Below are 19,624 nucleotides of genomic sequence, written 5' to 3'. Positions count from 1 at the left end.
GGGAAAGGAGAGAGGAGGAGTGAAGCAGGGACAGGAAGAATGCTGACAGCTTACACATTGTTCACTACTTGTCTTGTCTGGTGAGTTGCATCACTGTCTGTCTGTCATGCCTGCTCCCGTCTATGCACATGATGAGTGCTTTTTGGGATTCTGATCCCAACCGTGTGTCAGACAGGCAGCCGGAAGCTTGAATGGATTTGTAGTAGTTATAAAAAAATGATTTTTGATGTTTGTCAGGTTCTTTATAGCCGCATCCAGATATTTTACAAACGTCATTTAATTCTCTGTCTGTTCTTGTCACGTTTTATCGTAATGAATTTAGGGAAGTACTTTTTTTTTTTAGGGAAGTATTCTGGCAAAAATGAGTTGGTTGGAAATGTATTACTGTACACTAATACACTAACCCGCCGGCGGTTTCAGGCATTAAAAGCACCATTTATACATAGAGCAAGTCAAAGTGCTTAACACAGTTAAAAACAGCATTACAACATTAAAAGAAAAGCAAAATATATTAAAATATAAGTTCAGGTCCGGTCAGAACACTACAACAGTATGTGCTTAAAAGGTCTCATCCCTCGTACGTTAACTTATTCTCTTCTTATTAAATAACCTTGGTGTCAGTTATTTATGAGTCCTCTTGACTTTCTGTTAAGTAGCTATGACACGTCTATCCCTCCCTGTTGTCCTGCATATTAATACCACAATGATTAGTCTCGCCCTGTAATAGACTGTACAGTATAATAGACGTATCAGCTTAACTTCGCTTCATAGCATCACCCAATAATCAATGAGGTAGAGCTAAGCTGAGCTAAATTAATAATATGTAACCAAGATGGAGGAGGAAGACATTTGAAGAGTTGACTCTAGCTAGGTGTGGCTGTTTGGGGTTTTGGCCTCTCAACACAAGCCGAGTCAGTTCTTCAGGTGAGTAAAACCTGGTCCGCACTAAAAGATTTTTCACATCTTAATTGATGTTGAAGATGTCAGAGATCCCACACATAACGACACATAATGATAGATTTAAGTTTTGTTCCTGTAGTGTGTGCAGAGCAACGGTTACGCCAGATCAGCACACCACACACTAATGGATTAGTTCACCAACAACCACAGCAAAACTCTCGCTGTCAAACGCAAGAGGAAACAAACATGGCGGACGACGGGCAGGAAGAGTTGGCGAGGATAGTTTTTGGACTTTTTACTGAAAATTCAGGAAGAAAAAAAAAAAAAATCTGTGGATGAAGCGGTGGAGGCGTGAACATGAGCTGTAGAGTGTTGTGCTTCCTTCTTCAGTCAGCTTGCTTCCCAATCGGCTATTGTTTCATTCCACGTGACGATCCACAGACTGCATGCTCTGCTGTCCTCGGGGATCCCCCTCACACAACAGGATACCAGATTGTAAAATTTGAAATCAGCACAATGTTCTTCCGAGCAGATATTTTTGGGGGGGGCTTTTTTATGCCTTTATTTGAAGAGAGGACAGTGGATAGAGCCGGAAACAGGAGAAGAGAGAGTTGGGATGACACACAGCATTGGGGCCGCTGCATTGAGGGCTATAGTCTCTGTGTATGCTCGCTGATTTAACCACTAAGCCAAACCAGCGCCTGTAAATTCACTCTCAACATACCTCACACCACAGGAACATCTTTTAATAATCTTTCAAATTGGGACTTTGCTTACGATTGTCAGAAGGGGGGAATCGGGCCCAAAATCGGCCTGATTATCTTGTAGTGCGTACCCCGCTTAACCAAGCACAGAAAAAAATAAAATAAAATAAAATAATCTCTTTAAAAAAAGACAACAAGTTCCTCTCTGAAAATAATTTACTAGAATCATACATGTCATTTTATTTATAACATTTTATTTCACCCAAAATTTCACCTTTTATTAATTATCCTCCAAGTCTTCGACATATGCATCTGTACAGAAATGGTTGTAAGCTGCAGCTTCACTGTTTGGTGAAGCCACACTGACCGGCGCTGGCTTCTCTTTTTGCCTTTTTAGAGCTTGTTTTTTTTCAGCCTTTAAATTCTCTGTGTTGCTACTCGTACCTTGCTTGTAGATGAAGCTGCTAAAATTGCAAACTAACAAGCAGCAGGACATCAGCAGGGCACACGCTGTGTCTTCAAATTCAGACTCGGTTGCATATTTGTTTTATAAGCTGGGAAACACGTTCATTATCAACCGTCTCTGCTTCAGCGATCTAGTTTGCGACATACCTGTTGCCCCTGTTTCAACACGAAAGCATTTCTGATGTGATTTTAATCGTCATTTGTGCACCGAGGCGGCATAGAAATATTTGAAGAGTTGTAGAAATGCTGGTCGAAGAGAGACTTTTGGGCTGCCAGCCAGGCATTCTTTGTGTGACTTCCATGGAAACATGAGAGCTAGAAAACTTGAGATGGAAAAGTGAAGAATAGAGGAAAAGAGAGGTAGAGAGGAGGGATGTGTTTGTGAAGGGGATGTGTGAGTCAGAGAGGCAGCTTCAGAGACTGACGGCTCCTTTCCACTGGAAGGCCACAGTGAAGCCAGGCTACTCCCCGAGCCTGCCCCATGCCCAAAAACAGAGATGCTGTCTTGCCCCTTGTTTAACCACATGTGCACGCACTCTCATATAAATGGACTAACCTCCATTTCCATGGTGAGGAGATACATACACACACTCTGTACACGTCTTTTTTCCCCATGCATCAGAACTTGATTGGACCTGTGATGCCATTAACTCCACCCAGAGGAGACAAATATAAGACCAAGCTGTTTTTTTTTTGTGTCAGACCTTTAGACTGTCAAGATGACTCGCAGGGATTATTCTTTCATTCACTGGGGATATATTGCAAAATATGTGTGGACTTTTCCCTCCTCGGATTCAGAGGACGACCCTCCTGACACGTTATCTTTCTGCCATGGACAACACCCGAGCCCTGCTCTGAGGTGATAAATGATTTCTCTGCTCTCTGGACTTGTTTGATTACCTTCTGTTTTTGTGTCTTTTTTTGTGTGTGCCAAGGTCAGAGAGGACTTTCTTTTTGCTCCACAAAATAGAACTAGAAATTCTGCTTCCAGCTATTTGCTTTAGAGTCGACTGTCACGGTTTGTTTTCAAGCAGAAAAACGGGCTAAGATTGTGTTCTTCTCAGCAGCGGGGAGGAGCAGGGTGAGAGCCGCACATTCGCACACTTTCACCCACCTGGGAGCTGTTCAGTATCATCAGTGTCACCGCGTTTTATTGACAGAGCGCTTGCACCAGCCGCTGAGGTCAGTGTGTCTGCGAGGGCTCTGTCTGAGTGAAATGAGAAAGGAAAAGATAGGGCCAGTGCAGGGAGAGATAAAGCTCAGCAGCTGCTCTGTGTGTGTCCATACAGGGTCCTCACACACAGGCACACTGAGTCAGTCTAGCCTGACTCCTCCCCGCCGCCCCACCCTCCCCTCTCTGCTGCTCCCGCCCCCTCTCTCCCTCTTCAGCAGTAGGTACATGTGCAGTGAGCGACAGCCAGGAGAGCAGTTCAGGGCACGAGCCAAAGGCGCACACACCCACTAGCAGAGAGCAAGGCTGCATTATTCAACGGATCCTCTTCTCTTCGCTCCTCTGGGGTACGGCACACACACTCACAGCAGCTCACACACACTCACAGCAGCAGATAAACTTCTAGAAAGGTCCTGCACACTCTTTTTTAGTCCCTTCAGCAGGCTGCAGTCGAGAGGTTCTCACACAACCGAGGTAAGGTTCAGAGAGTTTTTCTGTCTCCCTGTGAGACTTTTTATGTTGGTTACTCTGCCAGACAGGGACACTGTTATAAAAATAATGTGCTGCTTGTTTAACTGTTAGGTCAGCTCAGAGTTATTTTCAGTTTTCATTTTGTCAGGGAGTGGTGTGGAATAACTTTGTAACTTTTCAAAGTTGGAGCTGGTTGTGTTGGCACTGAAGAGTGGGAGAGTAGACAGCACCTGTTCGCGCTCGCCACGTTTTTGGAGCTCAAATGGATGCTTCATTTATTCAAAGTTAGCCCAGAGAGTACTTGTGAGCGTATGGGCTGTGCTCCTGTGGGCGTGTGCACGCATCATACGCACGCATGTGTGTGTGCGCGATCCCACCCACAAGGGCGTGTGCATGTCCCTGCGTGCACTTTTGGTAATGGGCGGTGAGGGGATGGATGGCAAAGTTTGGTGCATCCGCCCACCGCTGATCCCAACTGGAGGAGGCTTTCCCGCCATTCAGGGGAAAGGGCTGCTGGGTTGTGAGGGTGGCAGCTGCTGGGAAATGGAGCAGTTCTGGAGTCACACCTGTTGTAGTAAATAATAACAAAAGTGATTCATTCATCAATTATGTTGTATGTTTAATTGCAGTGTGGAAAGAAAGCAGTTTTTATTCAAGATTTACAGTTTCCCTTGTTGGAAGCAACGCCCATTCACATGTTGTTTTTCTTCTTCACTCCCCATTACAAATATACCCTGAAATTAAATATGGTGTCCTCATAGACAAAAGCGTTTAACCCAGCGCTCTTTTATTCATGTCACTGTTCCGATCAGCCACAAAGTGGAAGCATGTCCTGCAGAATGTTTTTATATTATGAGTCAACACTTTGCTATTGTGGTCTGTTGTGTTGTAGCAGATGTGGGCAAGATGATCATAGCAGAACATTTTGATCTCAGCAAAGCGGCAATGAGAAGCTTTTTAAAGTAGTTTGCCTCCATTTACACCAACATTTCTCTGGAGAGCAGCGAAGGAGGGAAATGTTTTTATTTATTTCGCTGTCCTCGGGCTAAAAGTGTTTAATTGCCTCGTGTGTGAGCCGAAGGTGGGAGCTCGTGTTTGTGGGAAATATGTTTGCTCAACAGTCGGCTGCATGAAGTGGCTCAACTGCTCCCACAACAATTAAACGGAGCTGGAGGAGAGAGCAGTGAGGCGTATGTTATGACAGTGTGTTACAGTGATAATGCCACTGTGAATAAGGGGCGTCATGAGGAGCCTTAAAAGCTGGAAAGGGGCAGAGAAACTGTAACAGCTCCTGGCAATAAGACCAGTTTTCTATCCCAAAAGTCTGTAAAACAAGAAGCAAGAAATCCAGAAATAACATTACTGTGAACAAGTTCTGCCTCTGCAAATAACTTTTAACCTCATACGACGCAAAAACGGCGCAGGATAGTTTTATAGATGTGCTCGTGGAAAAAATGATTCTGGAATAAATGATCACAGAGGACTGTTAGCAGATCCAGCACTGAGGGCGGGCTGCCCAGACAAGAACCAGGATTATGCAAGACTGAAGCATTTCTTCAGTGTTAACTTTATTCAAGTTTAACGTGTGTGATTAGTTGCACTGCGTTTCTAAGAAAGAACGCTCTTTTACAGTAGTTTTCATTAATTCTTTTCCCCTCCCCCTCCTCCCCTACAGCCAGTGACTCACACCCTCTGCAACTCTTGCTGAGCCATTATTGCCATGGAAACCCCAGGCCACAAACGCACCACCCGGGTCTCCGGCGTCTCGCCGGCCCGCATCACCAGGCTGCAGGAGAAGGAGGACCTGTGCAACCTCAATGACCGCCTGGCTGTCTACATCGACAAGGTGCGCTCGCTGGAATCGGAGAACGCCGGACTGCGACTGCGCATCACCGAGTCCGAGTCCTTGGTCACCCGCGATCTGTCGGGCATCAAGGCGACCTACGAGGCAGAGCTAGCCGACGCCCGCAAGACCCTGGACCAGGTGGCCAAGGAGCGGGCACGCCTGCAGCTGGAGCTGAGCAAGATCAGGGAGGAGCACATGGAGCTCAAAGCCAGGTAGGAGGAGCATGCGAGGGTGGAGCTTGAAAGGGATGGGCTTTGATATTATGGTGATAAAGTAGAAGTGGCCACATATACACAACATGTTCTGTGTCACTATGATTACACTATGTTATGATATATGCCAATATTTTTAAGGCAAAGAATAACATAGATTTAGTGTTAGTGAAAATCAGGCCTTCATGAAGTTGTACTTTGAAACCACAAGCAGCTCCATAAATCTGTTGCATGTTACTGTACTGACAACATTACATGTATTGTCTGTTGTGTGGCTCCTTTGTGGAGGAATTCCCCACCTATTATGCAAGTGACACCGCAGTAACTTGGGAATATTTTGGATACATGAGAATGCATCGGCTTCACATTACAGGCCGGTAGCGTTCACTCTGTGGCACACTACAAAACGATAATGGGGATAATTGTTCCTTTGGAGACCAGAGATGAACCACAAAGGATTGATAAGGGACACACTGACATAGTTTATGGTTACATTATGACAGCGTGACGGTATGTCCCTGTACATGCTGTGGCACATCGTTCAGAGCGGATGTGTTCTTGTGGTCTTGTTCCTTTTGTATTTTCTAATGTTCGTAAAGTGATTCACAAAGTTAGAAAGCAGTCAGCGTCTCAGCTTTGAGTTTCAGGTCTCTGTTTTTAATGTTTATTTGTTTCTCACGGCTGTAGTCAAGGCGGTGCTGCGATCCAAACAACCGAACGTGTGCAGCAGAATGCTGTAATTTCACACTTTGTGCCGGGATGCCTCCAGTTCACACCTGCTGTTGTTCAGTACGACTCAGGTGGTGCAACACCCTAATTTTCTAGCAGGAATGCAGAGCGGAGTGTGGAGCCATACCTGACATTAACACGGTTGAAGACATTCCTGGTGGTTATGTTTGTGTGACTTGTCAGTTAGAAACACAGTTACGTCACTTTAAGCCCTCGGGGGATGTTGGAAATGACACACCTCCAGCCCAACGGGCTCCACCTTAAACACACAGCCTGCTCTGTTCAGATAAAATTACCTGGCCTAATGACAGCGTTTCTTTCACTGCAGTGTTTGACACGAGCTCTGTGATAATTCTGTTACTCCTTCGATCCGACTGCAACTTATGATTATTTTTTATGGTCCATTATTTTCTGGATAAATCAGTCAGTTGTCAGATAATGGTGAAAAAACTTTCAGTGTCTCCCAAAGCCCAAGATGATGTTTTCATACGTCTTGTTTTGTCCACAACCCGAAGATATTCTGGTTCCTGTCATAGAAGATTTTCCTTTAAATACATGTCTGTTAAGTCACCTTTACTGCTGAATGAGGCAACACAATGGTGATTGAGCCTATGGCCCATTAGTGAAAGCCTTTGCATTTGCAGTATTACAGACTGGGTGTCTGTGGAGACTTTTGTGGATAAAATCCCAAGCGGCGCCCAGTTAGTGACGCGTTTTCCATCAGCCAGCAGTGGTTGGTCTGCCAGAGAGGGTAGGCGGAGCTAAGCGGCTGCTTTTCCGGTCTCTGCGAGTGTTGCGAGTAAACAGTAATCTACTATGGCTGAACAAACACAGAAAAGATGGATGACTACAGATACAACTTCAACAAGAAGTGAAAATCCAAAGGAAAAGAAACAAACTCGACGCTCAGATGAAGCAAACAGTCTAAAAAGGAAAGCGACCGTCAGAGAGGAAAATCATGAGTTACAACCGAAGCCAACCGTGGACGTCACACATGCAGCACTGTCTGGATATCTGGGAAGTGTGCTCCCACAATTACTGTTTATCACTATAGGTGGTGCCAAAGAGAAAGAAACTGAGATCTTCGAGATTACTACTTTAAGAAACTAGAATCAGATCGTTTGGACTTTGTTTCGTAAGAAATACTTAAACTTATTTTCTTATCTTATCTGATCAATTATCAAAGTAGTTGCCAAATAATTTACTTGTCAGACTGAACGATCGAGTTCTTTTGATACATACTATATATCAGATCATGCAGATCATGAGTCATGAAACACATGGAGTACTAACAACACTTTCATTACAAACAAAAGGACCAAACTGTCACTTCATAATGCCACAGATGTGTTAAAGTTGATGCGTTGTCCGAGGGTCAACTGCATCAATAAAGTTAATATATAACTAGATATAAATCACGTAGACTTTGTACAAAGATGGCGCAGGAGATGAAAGCTTAAGATGAATACATAACACCTCTCACATGAGCTGCTGTTGGCAGTCTGAGCGAGTTTACTGACGGTGATACCATCAGCTACAGAGGGGGAAGTCTGCAGCACAGACTCCTTCTGTCCTGAGTTGCAGCACACCAGGAATGTGTTAACGTCTCGGCAGAGTGCAGCTCAGGATGGAGGGGTCAGAGAAAATGAAACTTCTAAATAGAAAGTACATTTGTCATAATGTCGGGCTGCATGTGCTCCTTTGTAGAGAATGAATCACTTTTTAAACAGAGGAGCAACAGAACAATCAGAGAGAAACATCCAAAACTAAATTCCAACATATTTTCAGCGTTGAAGCAGCAGCACAGCAGTACAATAAGAGCACACATGGCAGGGAGTGCTCCATTAGCTCTATTGTGTTCCTGTCACTGAGTTGACATTATTATCGAGTGTGAACTGTGTGTGGAAAGATAAAGTAGAAAGTAAAACTTGTGCAGGGTTTGGGCCTTTAATGTGGCATATTTGTACTCTGCAGACGTGTGTGTGGGTGTTGACTCTCATCGTGGTGACTCTGACTCTGTCCTGAGCTCATCAATCTGTGGTTTGTAAATTTGCTCTGACTGTAGGTGGATGAGGATGTTGGCTTTGTTGGTAGCTCCGGATAAAAGGCCATGAATCACAAAGTGTGGAGAGAGTATCATTATATTCACCTCCGCACCATCCCCCATGTCAGAGCACTTCTTCTGAGTCTCCAGCCACTTGGCAAGAAAAGTAGCAACGGCTCCCGCAGTAACATTGTTTTCTAAGGAAGTGGATCTTTTGACGCACGTGTGGTGGAAAAGAATTCCTCATTCCAGCCCGCGCCGGACTTATCTGATGTATTTCCTCCAGCCTGTTTGCTGTTTAGTTGCCATGGAGCTCTGGGAGCCTTGGCTGGACCATGTGACGGGGTGGTGACTCAGAGGTTTTTCACGGCCTCTGGAATGAGGCTGACTGTGCTCACTGTAACGGGAAGTCGGGTTTATTAATACACAGTGACTGCGCGCTCTAACCGGCCGCCGAGCTGAGCTTCAGGTGGCGACAGCAGCAGGCGGTGGGGCAACAAACACCGGACAGCTCACAATATGTTGACTTTTTTCATGTCCTCGGTTACTCCCCTCAAGTTTGACAGAACACACAGCGGCAGGTGGAGCCGTCTCCGCCGCTCAGTGGCCTGGACACACCTGTTTAGCCCAAAGGCATGACACTGCGCCTCTTCACACTCGTCTTTGTATGCATAACTTTTACAACAAACACATGCTCTCCCCCCTAGAGGCTAAACCTCAAGCTGCTGGGCCAGAATGCCAACCATTCGCCCTGCAGCCCTATTTGACTTGTAAATAATTCAGAACTGTAGACAAAAGCAGGTGTGGGTCGACTGAGGTGCTGTAAAATCAAATCTAAACCTAAAGCTTGGAGCCAGTAATGCAAGGAGGGAAACAATGCAGGTCAAGAGCAGTAGATATGAGCCCCTGAGCTACAACAGGAGCTACAGAGCTGTGTTCACAGGTTTGGCAAGGCCTCGTTTAGTCATCTTTCCTTTAATACTGAAATAGTGCGTCTGTCTGGTGTCTCGTGCCCAGTCTAACCTCCAGCGGTGCCGCTGGCTGTGAAACATGAGCCTGTGTGGGAGAACTGGCTCATCAGTGTCAGTGGCAAGACTCGTTTTCTAAATCCTTCTGTAGCGCTCCACCCGGGCAGAGGAGTGTCTGTTAGTGGTGAAATTTATCTCAGGTTAGACTTTGTTTTATCTTTGTTGTTCATGCAAAAGAGATGCACTCATATTCAAACTTAAGAGCTCAAACTATAAGTCGATTAATTGATTCAGAAAGGGGGAAAAAACAGCTTCTCAGCTGTACATGGTTGCATGTTTCTGTAGCTTTCTTTAGCCGCCTTCCCACTGATTAAAAAACCCGCTAACATCCCGCTTCTTTACTTAATGGGAAGGGTTACAATCGGCATTCAGACCCGGGTCAAATGACTCTGCAGTAGACCCGGGGACTCGGCTTCGATCGGCACTGATGGGAACACAAAACCCATGTCAACACACTAATCTCCGCCCCCTTTCCGGAGCGATGCTATGCTCCATCCGTAACTTCTGCGACTCCTCGTCATCTCAGCGACAAATCCCGCCCGTCTCCGTCCGAGCAGCGCTCGAACATCGTTCCAAATTTGTCGGCGCAGAGTTTGATAAAGAGACTGAATGAGTAATAGATACAATAAAGACATCATCACTGTTTACTAAGTCTGTTCCCGGCACGTTTGTGACGTCTGACGGTGACGCAGCAGAAAAGAGACCAAAAGTAGGATACTTCACTGGCAATTGGAAAAGAGACAATCAGCATTTATTAGCGGGTCTTTCTGGCTCTGAAAAACCCACTAACGTGCTAAATTTAGGTGGGAAAGGGATATAAATTAACGTATCTGTGTTTTGGACACCAGGCTGGACAAAAGAAGCTTTTTGATCTGCATTTTTTTTACTCTTTTCCAAAATGTATAGACCTAATGATTGATCAGAACAGTAGAGTAGAGGTTAATGTGCAATGAAAAAGTTAAAGGCCTTGTTTTGTGCTATTTACGTCAATATAGTGTCATTACAATATATAACCCTTTATAGCACCAAGTGCACATCGTGTTTAAAATCGAAAGCGAACACTTTTAAACTTTGAACCCTCCTATTTGTTTGTTTGTTTAGGAGGCTGCCGGTTCAGCTCAGTGATTTGTTCGCTCGTCCAACATGCAGGGGCTCGGTACTCGGCCGCTCACCGCATGCCATCCCCACTCTCCCTTCCCCTATCTCCGTCACTATCCACTGCTTAGAAAAAGAGACCGAACTGTGCGAGGGTTAAAAAGTAAACAGCCCAGCCCTTTTCCGGATCACATCTACTCTGCATGCATGAAAGCAGCTCCGCGGCTGACTTTGCCCCACCTGTTGGCTCAGTGTGTTTTCGGGTGTGGCAGCAGGTAGTCGGAGCTTCAGACTTTGTATAAAGCAGTCAGAGAAGGGATTAAAAACGTGCTGTGGTAGACACAACGAGGCGGGACATGTCCAGATGCAGCAGACTGAAACTTAAAATCTATTGTAACTCTGTGCATGTCCTAAGCTGTGTTCATGAATTGGTATGCAATGCTGAAGCCAACGTTTGGCCTTCACGACTATCTGGGAACACAGCAGGAAGTGCACTTATCATAACGCACATTATCGTTTCCTTTCTCTGGAATATTTTCTTTCTCCGTACGTCGGCCATGTTTAATACGAGCCATCTGTTTATGCAGTTATTGTTTGTGTTGCTTACGATCACCCACATCTCTCTTTGATTAACTCTGTTTCCTCATGAACTACACTGACTCATAATGGCCTGTTTAGATGTAAAGCTGTATTCTGACCTTCACCGAATGCAACACGCCACATTTTTATTGTCATCTAAGAACTACACAGTCGACAGTGACATTTATGGTACAAAGGAAACAGACCTCACACGCTAAGCAACGCTTCCGATGTGATAAACAAACCTTTAATATTGAGTGGACCTGTCTGCTGTGGGTGAAACGGGGAAGTGAAAGGGGAGAGAATGATTAAGAGACTGTAGCGGTGCACGTCCCGAGACGTGGTTTGATATTAGTCATAACTCAAGTTTCATTGAGTAAAGTTTCTATAATTAACACTTTGGAAACCCCGGATGCGTAACACATTACGTATTACAGTTTAGGTAACACATAAAGTGCTGTGTTACTACTCGGTTTGTTATGAACAACAGGAGGACTCGCTCGAGCTGCTGCTGTCGAGTTTGTTGAGATTAAATGTTTGACTTCAAAGTCTCTTCCTAAAATGGACAAAAGCAAAGCTGTGCTCTTCTGATCACACAGTCGGGCCTTTCGACTGCATTTTCTCTCTTGTAAAAGGGAAGCTTTCTCCAGCAGTCTGGGGGCAACAGTGCGTCATTATGCTACCTTTTTTTTTAAGCAATTGGGAAAGTACCTCTGACTGCAGGGAAAGCTTAAACAACGTCCTTAAACATCTCTTCTGTGCATATTATAACAGGCTGATAAACTTTTTAAAGGTTTGGAAACTATTTAAATGTAGGGAACTCCTGGAAACAAGTTAAGTTATGTAACTTATTATAAATATATATAAAAAATTCCCTTTAATGTAGAGTTGGGGTGGACTGTAGCTCAGTCTGTAGGGACTTGTAAGGAGGGTGGCCCGTTCAAGTCCTGGTACGGACCAAGCGTGAAAATTGGGGCTGGTAGCTGGAGACCTACCGTGTCATTTCCTGGGCACTGTCGAGGTGCCCTAGAGCTAGTTACCGAATTCCCTAACTGCTCGGGGCGCATGTCCATGTGCAGCCCCCTCACACTGACCTCTCTCCATCTCTGCATGTGTGTATTTTGGACCTTTGTGTGTGTAGCATGTTTGAAACATTGAATTTCCCCTCTGGGATTAATAAAGTAATAATCTTCTTCTTCTTACATCTTAAATAAATCCGATAAATTCCAGATTCAAAGGCCGCACCAGCGATTACTTCCACCATCATCTGCAGAATATTTTTTCATTAATTGTTTGGTCAAAAAAATCTAAAACGATGTCTTTAATTGGCCTGTTTTTGGACAGTCAGAAACCCAGAGAGATTAAATTTACTGTCACAAAAGCTTTCACATTTTAGAAGCCCAAAATGTTTGGTAAATTCATAGGAAAAAAAATACGTTAAAGATAAATTGACTATAAATATAGTTGCTGAAATAAAAGGTGATTAATACAGTAATAAAACAGGAGCGAGAGAATAAATCAAAGCTTATTGTACTGTAAGCATCTTCCTCCCAACATCTAAAAGACTGATTATGCAGACTTGTTCAAAAATTAATGACTGTAACGTGCTGTTATTAGGTCAGCATAATTAGCGGGATGAAATATGAAGCCTGCCAGGTTCTTATGCTCCTGCTCTCTCATTGTTTAAACGCTCCGAATATTCGCTCTGACAGGTTTTTCTGTGCAGAGTCACTTGTGCAAGCTGAGGAAGTCTGACCACTCCATTAATTATTGACTGCATCAGCATGATGCCGGCAGCCATTAGGACACATCTCCTGGCTGCAGTTATCCCTGAACTCCAATAATCGTGGCTCTAATAGAGCTTTTTTTTACAGCAGACAATTTGACCCATCATATCAGGAGAAGCACACGTAGAGCTAATTAAATTAAATTCTTCTCTGTAAGTGTCCCGGTAAGTCTTTCTCCTCAGCTGCTGTCTCATTGTCACAGGCGTCCTCTCAGGTTTGAATGTGACGCATCTTTTAAAAACAAAATTAAACACAGTCCTCTTGTCCTCCAGAACATTTTGTGCTGTTTTGTGGACTAAATTCGAGCGCAGCATCACGAGTCCCGCTCCCCCAGGCCAGAGAGGAGTCACAAACCACCATCCACCACCAGCGGCTGACTCCGTCGTGCTGCTGCACATCTTCTCTCATGCCGTTTGATCACTTCCCCTCTGTTCTCCTGGCTGCCTCGGGGGGAAACCCTGTGTTCCCCTACGATGATCTCAGCTTGTATTATGTGACAGCAGACAATTGTCTGTCACACTGAGTCATGCCAGGCCAGATAAGAGCTCTGAGAAGTGGCCCTGATTCTGGGTGTCATCCAGCAGTGATGCAAATTGGATCCTTCTCTGGAAGCGTCCAAGTGCTGTTGAGTAACTCGTTCAGAATACAACAAAGAGTCCTTTCTCTCACTTTGCATATAAAGAGCGATTCATAATTTATACCTGAATTATCTTAAAGAAATATATTCATCATTTTGGGGCTTTTTTTTCACGTGACACATTTTTTCTTTACAGTGATTGTGACACTTTCTCCAGTTCATCCAGAGATAATAAAAACATTTAGTGATCATAGGCTTATAAACGGGCACGTGCAACTGGGAGGAGACCCTGGGGTAGACCCAGAGCTCGCTGGAGGGATTATATGTCCCACCTGGCCCGGGAACGCCTCGGGATCCCCCGGGAGGAGCTGGAAAATGTTGGGACGTCTGGGCTAACTTGCTTAGCCTGCTGCCACTGTGACCCGACCTCGGATAAGAAAATGAATGGATGGGTGCTTATAAACTGAAGCAGAATCTTGCAGATTTTGACTACAAGTAAAAATTTTCACTATCAGTTAATCTGCAGATAATTTTCTCAATTCATAGTTTTGCCTTTAAAAAGAATAAGTCCGGTATTTTTAAAGCTTGAGCTTTATTTTTGCATGTTTTAAGGTCTCAATGACTTTTTAAAAAGCCCTTTAAGTGGACACACTTTGATCAGGAGCAGTTCCCTTGAATGATTAAGTTGCAGCCCATGTCCAAACCTTTTGTAGCTATCGGTCAAATAGAGCACAAAATGTGGAACAACAATATTAAACATAAAAATGCTGCAGATCTTCTGAAGCTGGTGCTTAAAAACACGACTCGCACTGATTTTTAAAATACCTGCAGATTAAATTTCTGCTGATCAATTTACCGTCTCCAAAGCAGATTATTTTATTAGCCTACTATTTATTTACATTTTATCCTCTGATGCAGCTGATTTCTCATGTCGAGGTGCGGTAGCTGGAGGGCACACAGTGTGTCTGACTGTGATTGTCTGTTAACAGCAGCTCTACACTTTATAGTACACATCAGATGATCTTATAGATAAAGACAATAGGTGCTGTAAGGCTCGGTGAGAGTGTGTCCGTTTGCTCTGGTGACTGTTTGTTCTCTTTGCCCCAAACGGAGCCCGTAGCGATGGAAACCAGATGTGGCAGGGCTGTAAATGTGCTGGACCGCCGCTGTATGGAGCCGTCTCCGCTGGCTTTATTGGCGTGCAAGTAATGAGAGACTTGGTCTTGGACCTCAGCGGACCAGAACTTGGTACCGAGCAGAGGTTTTGGCAGGCTGCTGCGTTGAGTGTGTGTGTGTGTGTGTTGGAGTAGAGTTTCCATGGAGCCTCAGAGCCAGCCAAGCCCTTGATGACTCACTCGCACATGGCCAGGGTAAATCACTCTAAGATGGTGGGACTCCACAGTCTCCCTCCCTCTCTCTCTCTCTCTCTCTCTCTCTCTCTGTCTGCCTTTCTTTCTCTTGCTCGCTCGCTCTTTTTGCCAAAGGACCTTTCCATTCGGGGGCCCGGGAAGGTGGGCGCACTGTAACCTTAACCATTCCAGTACCATCTGGTCAGTTATGTAACAATCCTTCCAGATCTGGTTTATTCTGACATAAATGAGCATCGAGTCGGTGGGATGTTTGGAAAAGTTCTGCCTCGTAATCTAAACAGGGCAGTGAGTTTGTTTGGGAACTCTTTCAACTGTGAATCAAACGGAGACGTCTCAGATGTTCTGCATTAACTTGTGCTCTTGGTTATTAAGAATCAAACTCTAAAGCCATCTTTTATCTGTCACAGTGCTGCTCTCTATTGTTCTGCTTTTGTAAAATGACTCTCTTCTGTGAGTGGTGCTCTAGTCTGCTGCGTTACTGTGTGTAATTGTTTTTGTTACGCACGACTAAGGTGCTCTTTTCGCTATAAAAAAATGTGTGTTTTACCACACACACGCGCGCACACTCTTTTGGCTCAAAAAGCATTTGGAAACTAGTTTGCATTTTTTCACTTGTTGCCAGATGGGTGGGGTTTGCCACAGAGAACAGCACACAAAGTGCCACAGTTTAGACAATCACAGGAAAGTCAAAGCAGCGTTATTCTCAGAGTTTTACAGCTCACCTGACACGACGGGGATTGTCCTGATGCACCTTTGTTCTGGGTGTGTGTGTGTGTTTTAAGAATACATCTCTCGCCCGGTTTCATCCCGTCCCATGTTTCCTGTGTCTGCATTCGATGCCAGTCCAGTTAGGTTTCGCGTGCGAGCACTCTATCGTCAGATTCGTTCCACAACCACAACTTGGTGATGCTCCAAGCATCAAATCCCTTTTTTTTCCCTTATACGCTGGCAAGAGCTAAAGACTGCTGACCAAAACTCATCACAGCCTCATAAACTCCACATGGGTTTTGTTTAGCTTAAAGCTAACAATAGAAGCACTCAGTTTTGTACCCATAGGATTTTTATTGTAACTAAGAGCAGCTGCCTGATTGGAGGGGAGGCTAAAACACAATCTGTTGTTACAGCACGGAGCAGAAGTGATGGTGCTGATGCACCTGGGAGATTTCTTGTTAAAGCAAATGAGAATTAAACTCTTGGATGCAATTTGAGACACTGTTCCAATCAGAATGATGGGAATTGCCAATTTACGAAGCTCAATTAATGTGCAGCAACACATACGTGCACAGCATTGATGCTCTTTGTTCCTGCAGCAGGATATACCCGTGTGCTTTAAATGTTGAGGCAGTGCAGCTGAACCTGAAAGTATCTTTTTAGGGCCTGCAGGCAGATAATTAGAGATAGTTTATGTTAAACTGTCATTTTCTTTGCACACGCGGCTGTTTGTCAGGTCTGATTGAGGTTTTTCTTATTGATCACCAGCGTTTCTTTTCTTTGATCCTGCATTCATGTCTTTTACAACCCTGTAAAATCGTAAAGGGTGCAGCGGCTAACTTTGGGTCTTCGCGCCGCTCTTTATCATGGCAGATAATCTGATCCCGCGCCAGTGAAAAGTAGCTTATAAACGAACACAAAGACAACCAGGCAACCAGCGGGTGACTCACTGCTGGATGAATCATCAACTAATCGTACAGGGAGGAACAAGGCCTGTTTCATTTGCCTTGTGGTGTCTGTGGACACACGCACTCTCTTTTATCAAACAGGCATTATTAACGGGCGGGACACCTTTCTCTTTCCCCACTCGTTGACTGACAGTGTGTTTGAGGAACTGTATGAACAGATGCATATTTCTGCAGCCATGAGTGGGACAAAGAGTGAACTTATTATTATTTTCAGTGTACAGTTAGTGTTGTGGACAGCTTAAACAAAGCCACGAGTTTGACATGAGAGAACTGTGCCGTTCCTCTTCCTCTGTGGTCGTCCCGTCAGATCTGCTCTCTGAAACCCATCAGACACGCTCGACATTTGCTCGGCTTTAAGAGCGAACACACTGGGACTCTGTTCCCATCTGCCACATGTGGATGTGTACGGCTGGCCCCTGGCAAAGGCTGCGTTGTTGTGCGTTTCTGGTGATTTATCACACACACATAAACACACAATCCCTGTTGTTGTGTTCTCAGTCCCCGAAGAGACACAGGAAGCAGTCATGTGCCAGCCTGTTATATTTATTTTGCTGCATATCTTTTCTGTGAGAGTTGCACAACACTGCTGGAGAAGACGAGTTGGCTCGAACGAGCAGGCCTAAGTGGCTTTTGCAACATCGCTTTGCAGTGTGCGCTGCTCACATCTCAGGTTCTCTGTGAGTGCTAAACTCTTCCCTACTACACGTTTATTCTCATGTAGTCTGAATAAAGTGCACCAGTGCAGAAGCTGTCTGCAGACCTCTAATGCATATTCTATCTATATGTTAAAAGAGCTCATGTTTATTAGTGAAAATGATGGATGTTTTGTCGATATTTTTTGCACATTGACGATTTCGTTACCGATATTATAAAGCACATGTTTTTTTTCACGTAATTGCAGAGAACATCAAGTCTCCCCTGTAGTGGAACTGATATCATGCCTACTCTCTCTAATGAGTTTTGGCCCCTCCTCCCCTGACCGATGCTGAGCAACCGTTGCAAATGGCAACCTTGCTGTCCGTTTCGGAAACTTTGAAAAAAAACTGTCATACCACATCTTACACCCGTCTTCACGCTTCACGGGAGAGACGTGGGTGCAGGCAGGCAGTCAGCGCTCACGGACCAAGTTAATGTCGTAGCTTTGTTTTATCGGCGGAAAACACCGGCAGAAAAACGACATATCCGCCGATGCTGATAAGTCATTTTAAGCCATGATTATCGGTATCTGACCGATAACGTGCTGATTATATCGTGCATCCCTTAAAGCGAGTCAGTAATTTAGATGATGGATACATTTTTGTTGCAATTTAAAAAGACATTACTAAACATTGACTCGTTCCAGCCTCTGACATGTGAGGATTTCTTTTATATCACTGTTTATTTTTGTGCACAAGTCCAATAGGCACATTTTCCAAAATAAAAAGTTGTTGAACTCTTGTGATCAGTCTCATAATCCCGTCTGATCTTTTAACTTCTCTTTTAAAAAGCCAGAATTTGTCAGATAATTTTTCCTGGTGAAAATAATAAGGATTCTTTTATTTGGATTTCACTGCCGTGTGTGGCTGCACTGAAAACAGAGAATTTAAAGTATTTTCGGATTAAGGAATTTGTGAGCCTTTGTGCGTCACATAATGTGTCATTTTATTAAGACGTCAAAGGGGCCGGCTGCTTCCGCCCTCTGCTTTTTGAGTGCTTAAAATGTTTGGGTGTTTAACGATGGATTGCACAACACAGGCAACGTGAAGGCGTCACTTTGGGCTCCCAGAATATTTCTGCAATTTGTTAAACTTGTAGAAAAAAGCTCAAATCAATGTAAAGAATAAAATAAGTCACAGCCTGCTCTACATACGGTGTTGTACAGTGATCACCCTTTAACAAAGCGTCGTACTGTACTCCAGTATGTTTTCCTGGAGCCACTTCTATTTCTGGGTCCCTGCGTTAATTCAACAACCCTCCTCTTAGTCACCTTTTCCCTCCAGTGTTCTCCACATAAAGCAGCTTTGTGAAAAGTACATGCATTGAGGATGGGAAGAGGAAAAGTCTGCTGCAACATTTCAGACGATCTTTAGGGAATTTGGGAGAACCCCCCTTTTTTTCCCTCTCCTCAGTGTTCGAGCCGTGAGTCAGCGGGAAACCCCACCCACACGTGCCCACACATGCTTGCCAGACGGGGTGTGTGTGTGTGTGTGCGTCTGTGTGTTTATGTAGTAACATACCATATGGATCAATGGACACTTGTACTGCATGTCAGAGGAATTATTTGAATAGAAGTACAGGAAATGATCGAGGCGATGTATTGTGTGGAGCTGTGGCAGCGCCTCACAGAGAGTGGCTGCTTTATAAACACTGGTAGGGAAAACCTCGCAGGGGGAAGTGAATGAGATGGACCCCCCCTCTGTTCCCCCACAGCCTCAGCAGATGTGCCCATCTAAACCCCTTCCTGCTGCAGGGTAGCTGCCCGGTGGTAAACAGCATATTGATGCAGCTGGAGTGGGCAGCTCCAAGGTGTCGGTGTGTGCATGAATGTTTCTCAATTCCCTGCAGGTACTTAGTTTTTCAATGCAGCTGCCGTATAAGGTAATATGTTAAGTCAGCTTATCTTGAAAACTGGAAATCTAACTTGTTGTTGTCGTAACACGGCAAGCAAATTGGTTTTAAAAAACCTTTTCAAGGATTGCTGTCAGCAAAATGTTGGTTAATTTAAATTTCATCTGTGAAAATCAGATCCAGTTTGATAAAGCAGAGAGGATGCTGACAGCGGTTTCTTCTTGTGGCGTTTGAAACTGTTGACTTTGTGAATTATCCTGAGTAATGGGAGCACTGTCTCTGGAAATAGACTTTAAATTACACAAACACATGCATAATTCACTTCAATTATACTGTCCTGGCAGCAGATATCTCAGAGACAATTATGTGGAAGCCAGGGCAAAACAAGATCTGAATCTGGATAGGTGCAAGAAAAGAAGT

At 44.4% G+C, this 19,624-nt stretch overlaps 1 protein-coding gene across 3 annotated transcripts in view; it reads left to right on the top strand.

Annotated features, from left to right (window-relative positions):
* Positions 1-19,624, top strand: part of LOC138584714 (lamin-A-like) — a 40,178-nt gene continuing 20,554 nt past the window's right edge. Inside the window, exons 1-2 of one of the 3 annotated variants that reach the window (XM_069657014.1) lie at positions 1-80; positions 5,387-5,769. In XM_069657014.1, the coding sequence (XP_069513115.1) occupies positions 5,432-5,769 (338 nt within the window). In that variant the 5' untranslated portion in view covers positions 1-80; positions 5,387-5,431. The other 2 variants (XM_069657012.1, XM_069657013.1) reach the window with 2 other exon arrangements.

This window comes from Semicossyphus pulcher, unplaced genomic scaffold, assembly GCF_022749685.1.
Source record: "Semicossyphus pulcher isolate SPU_LCO1_2020_fin unplaced genomic scaffold, fSemPul1.0.p SCAF_9, whole genome shotgun sequence".
NCBI lineage: Eukaryota > Metazoa > Chordata > Actinopteri > Labriformes > Labridae > Semicossyphus > Semicossyphus pulcher.
The sequence above is the reverse complement of the archived record's forward strand: the minus strand, read 5'-3'. Positions and strand labels throughout refer to the sequence as shown.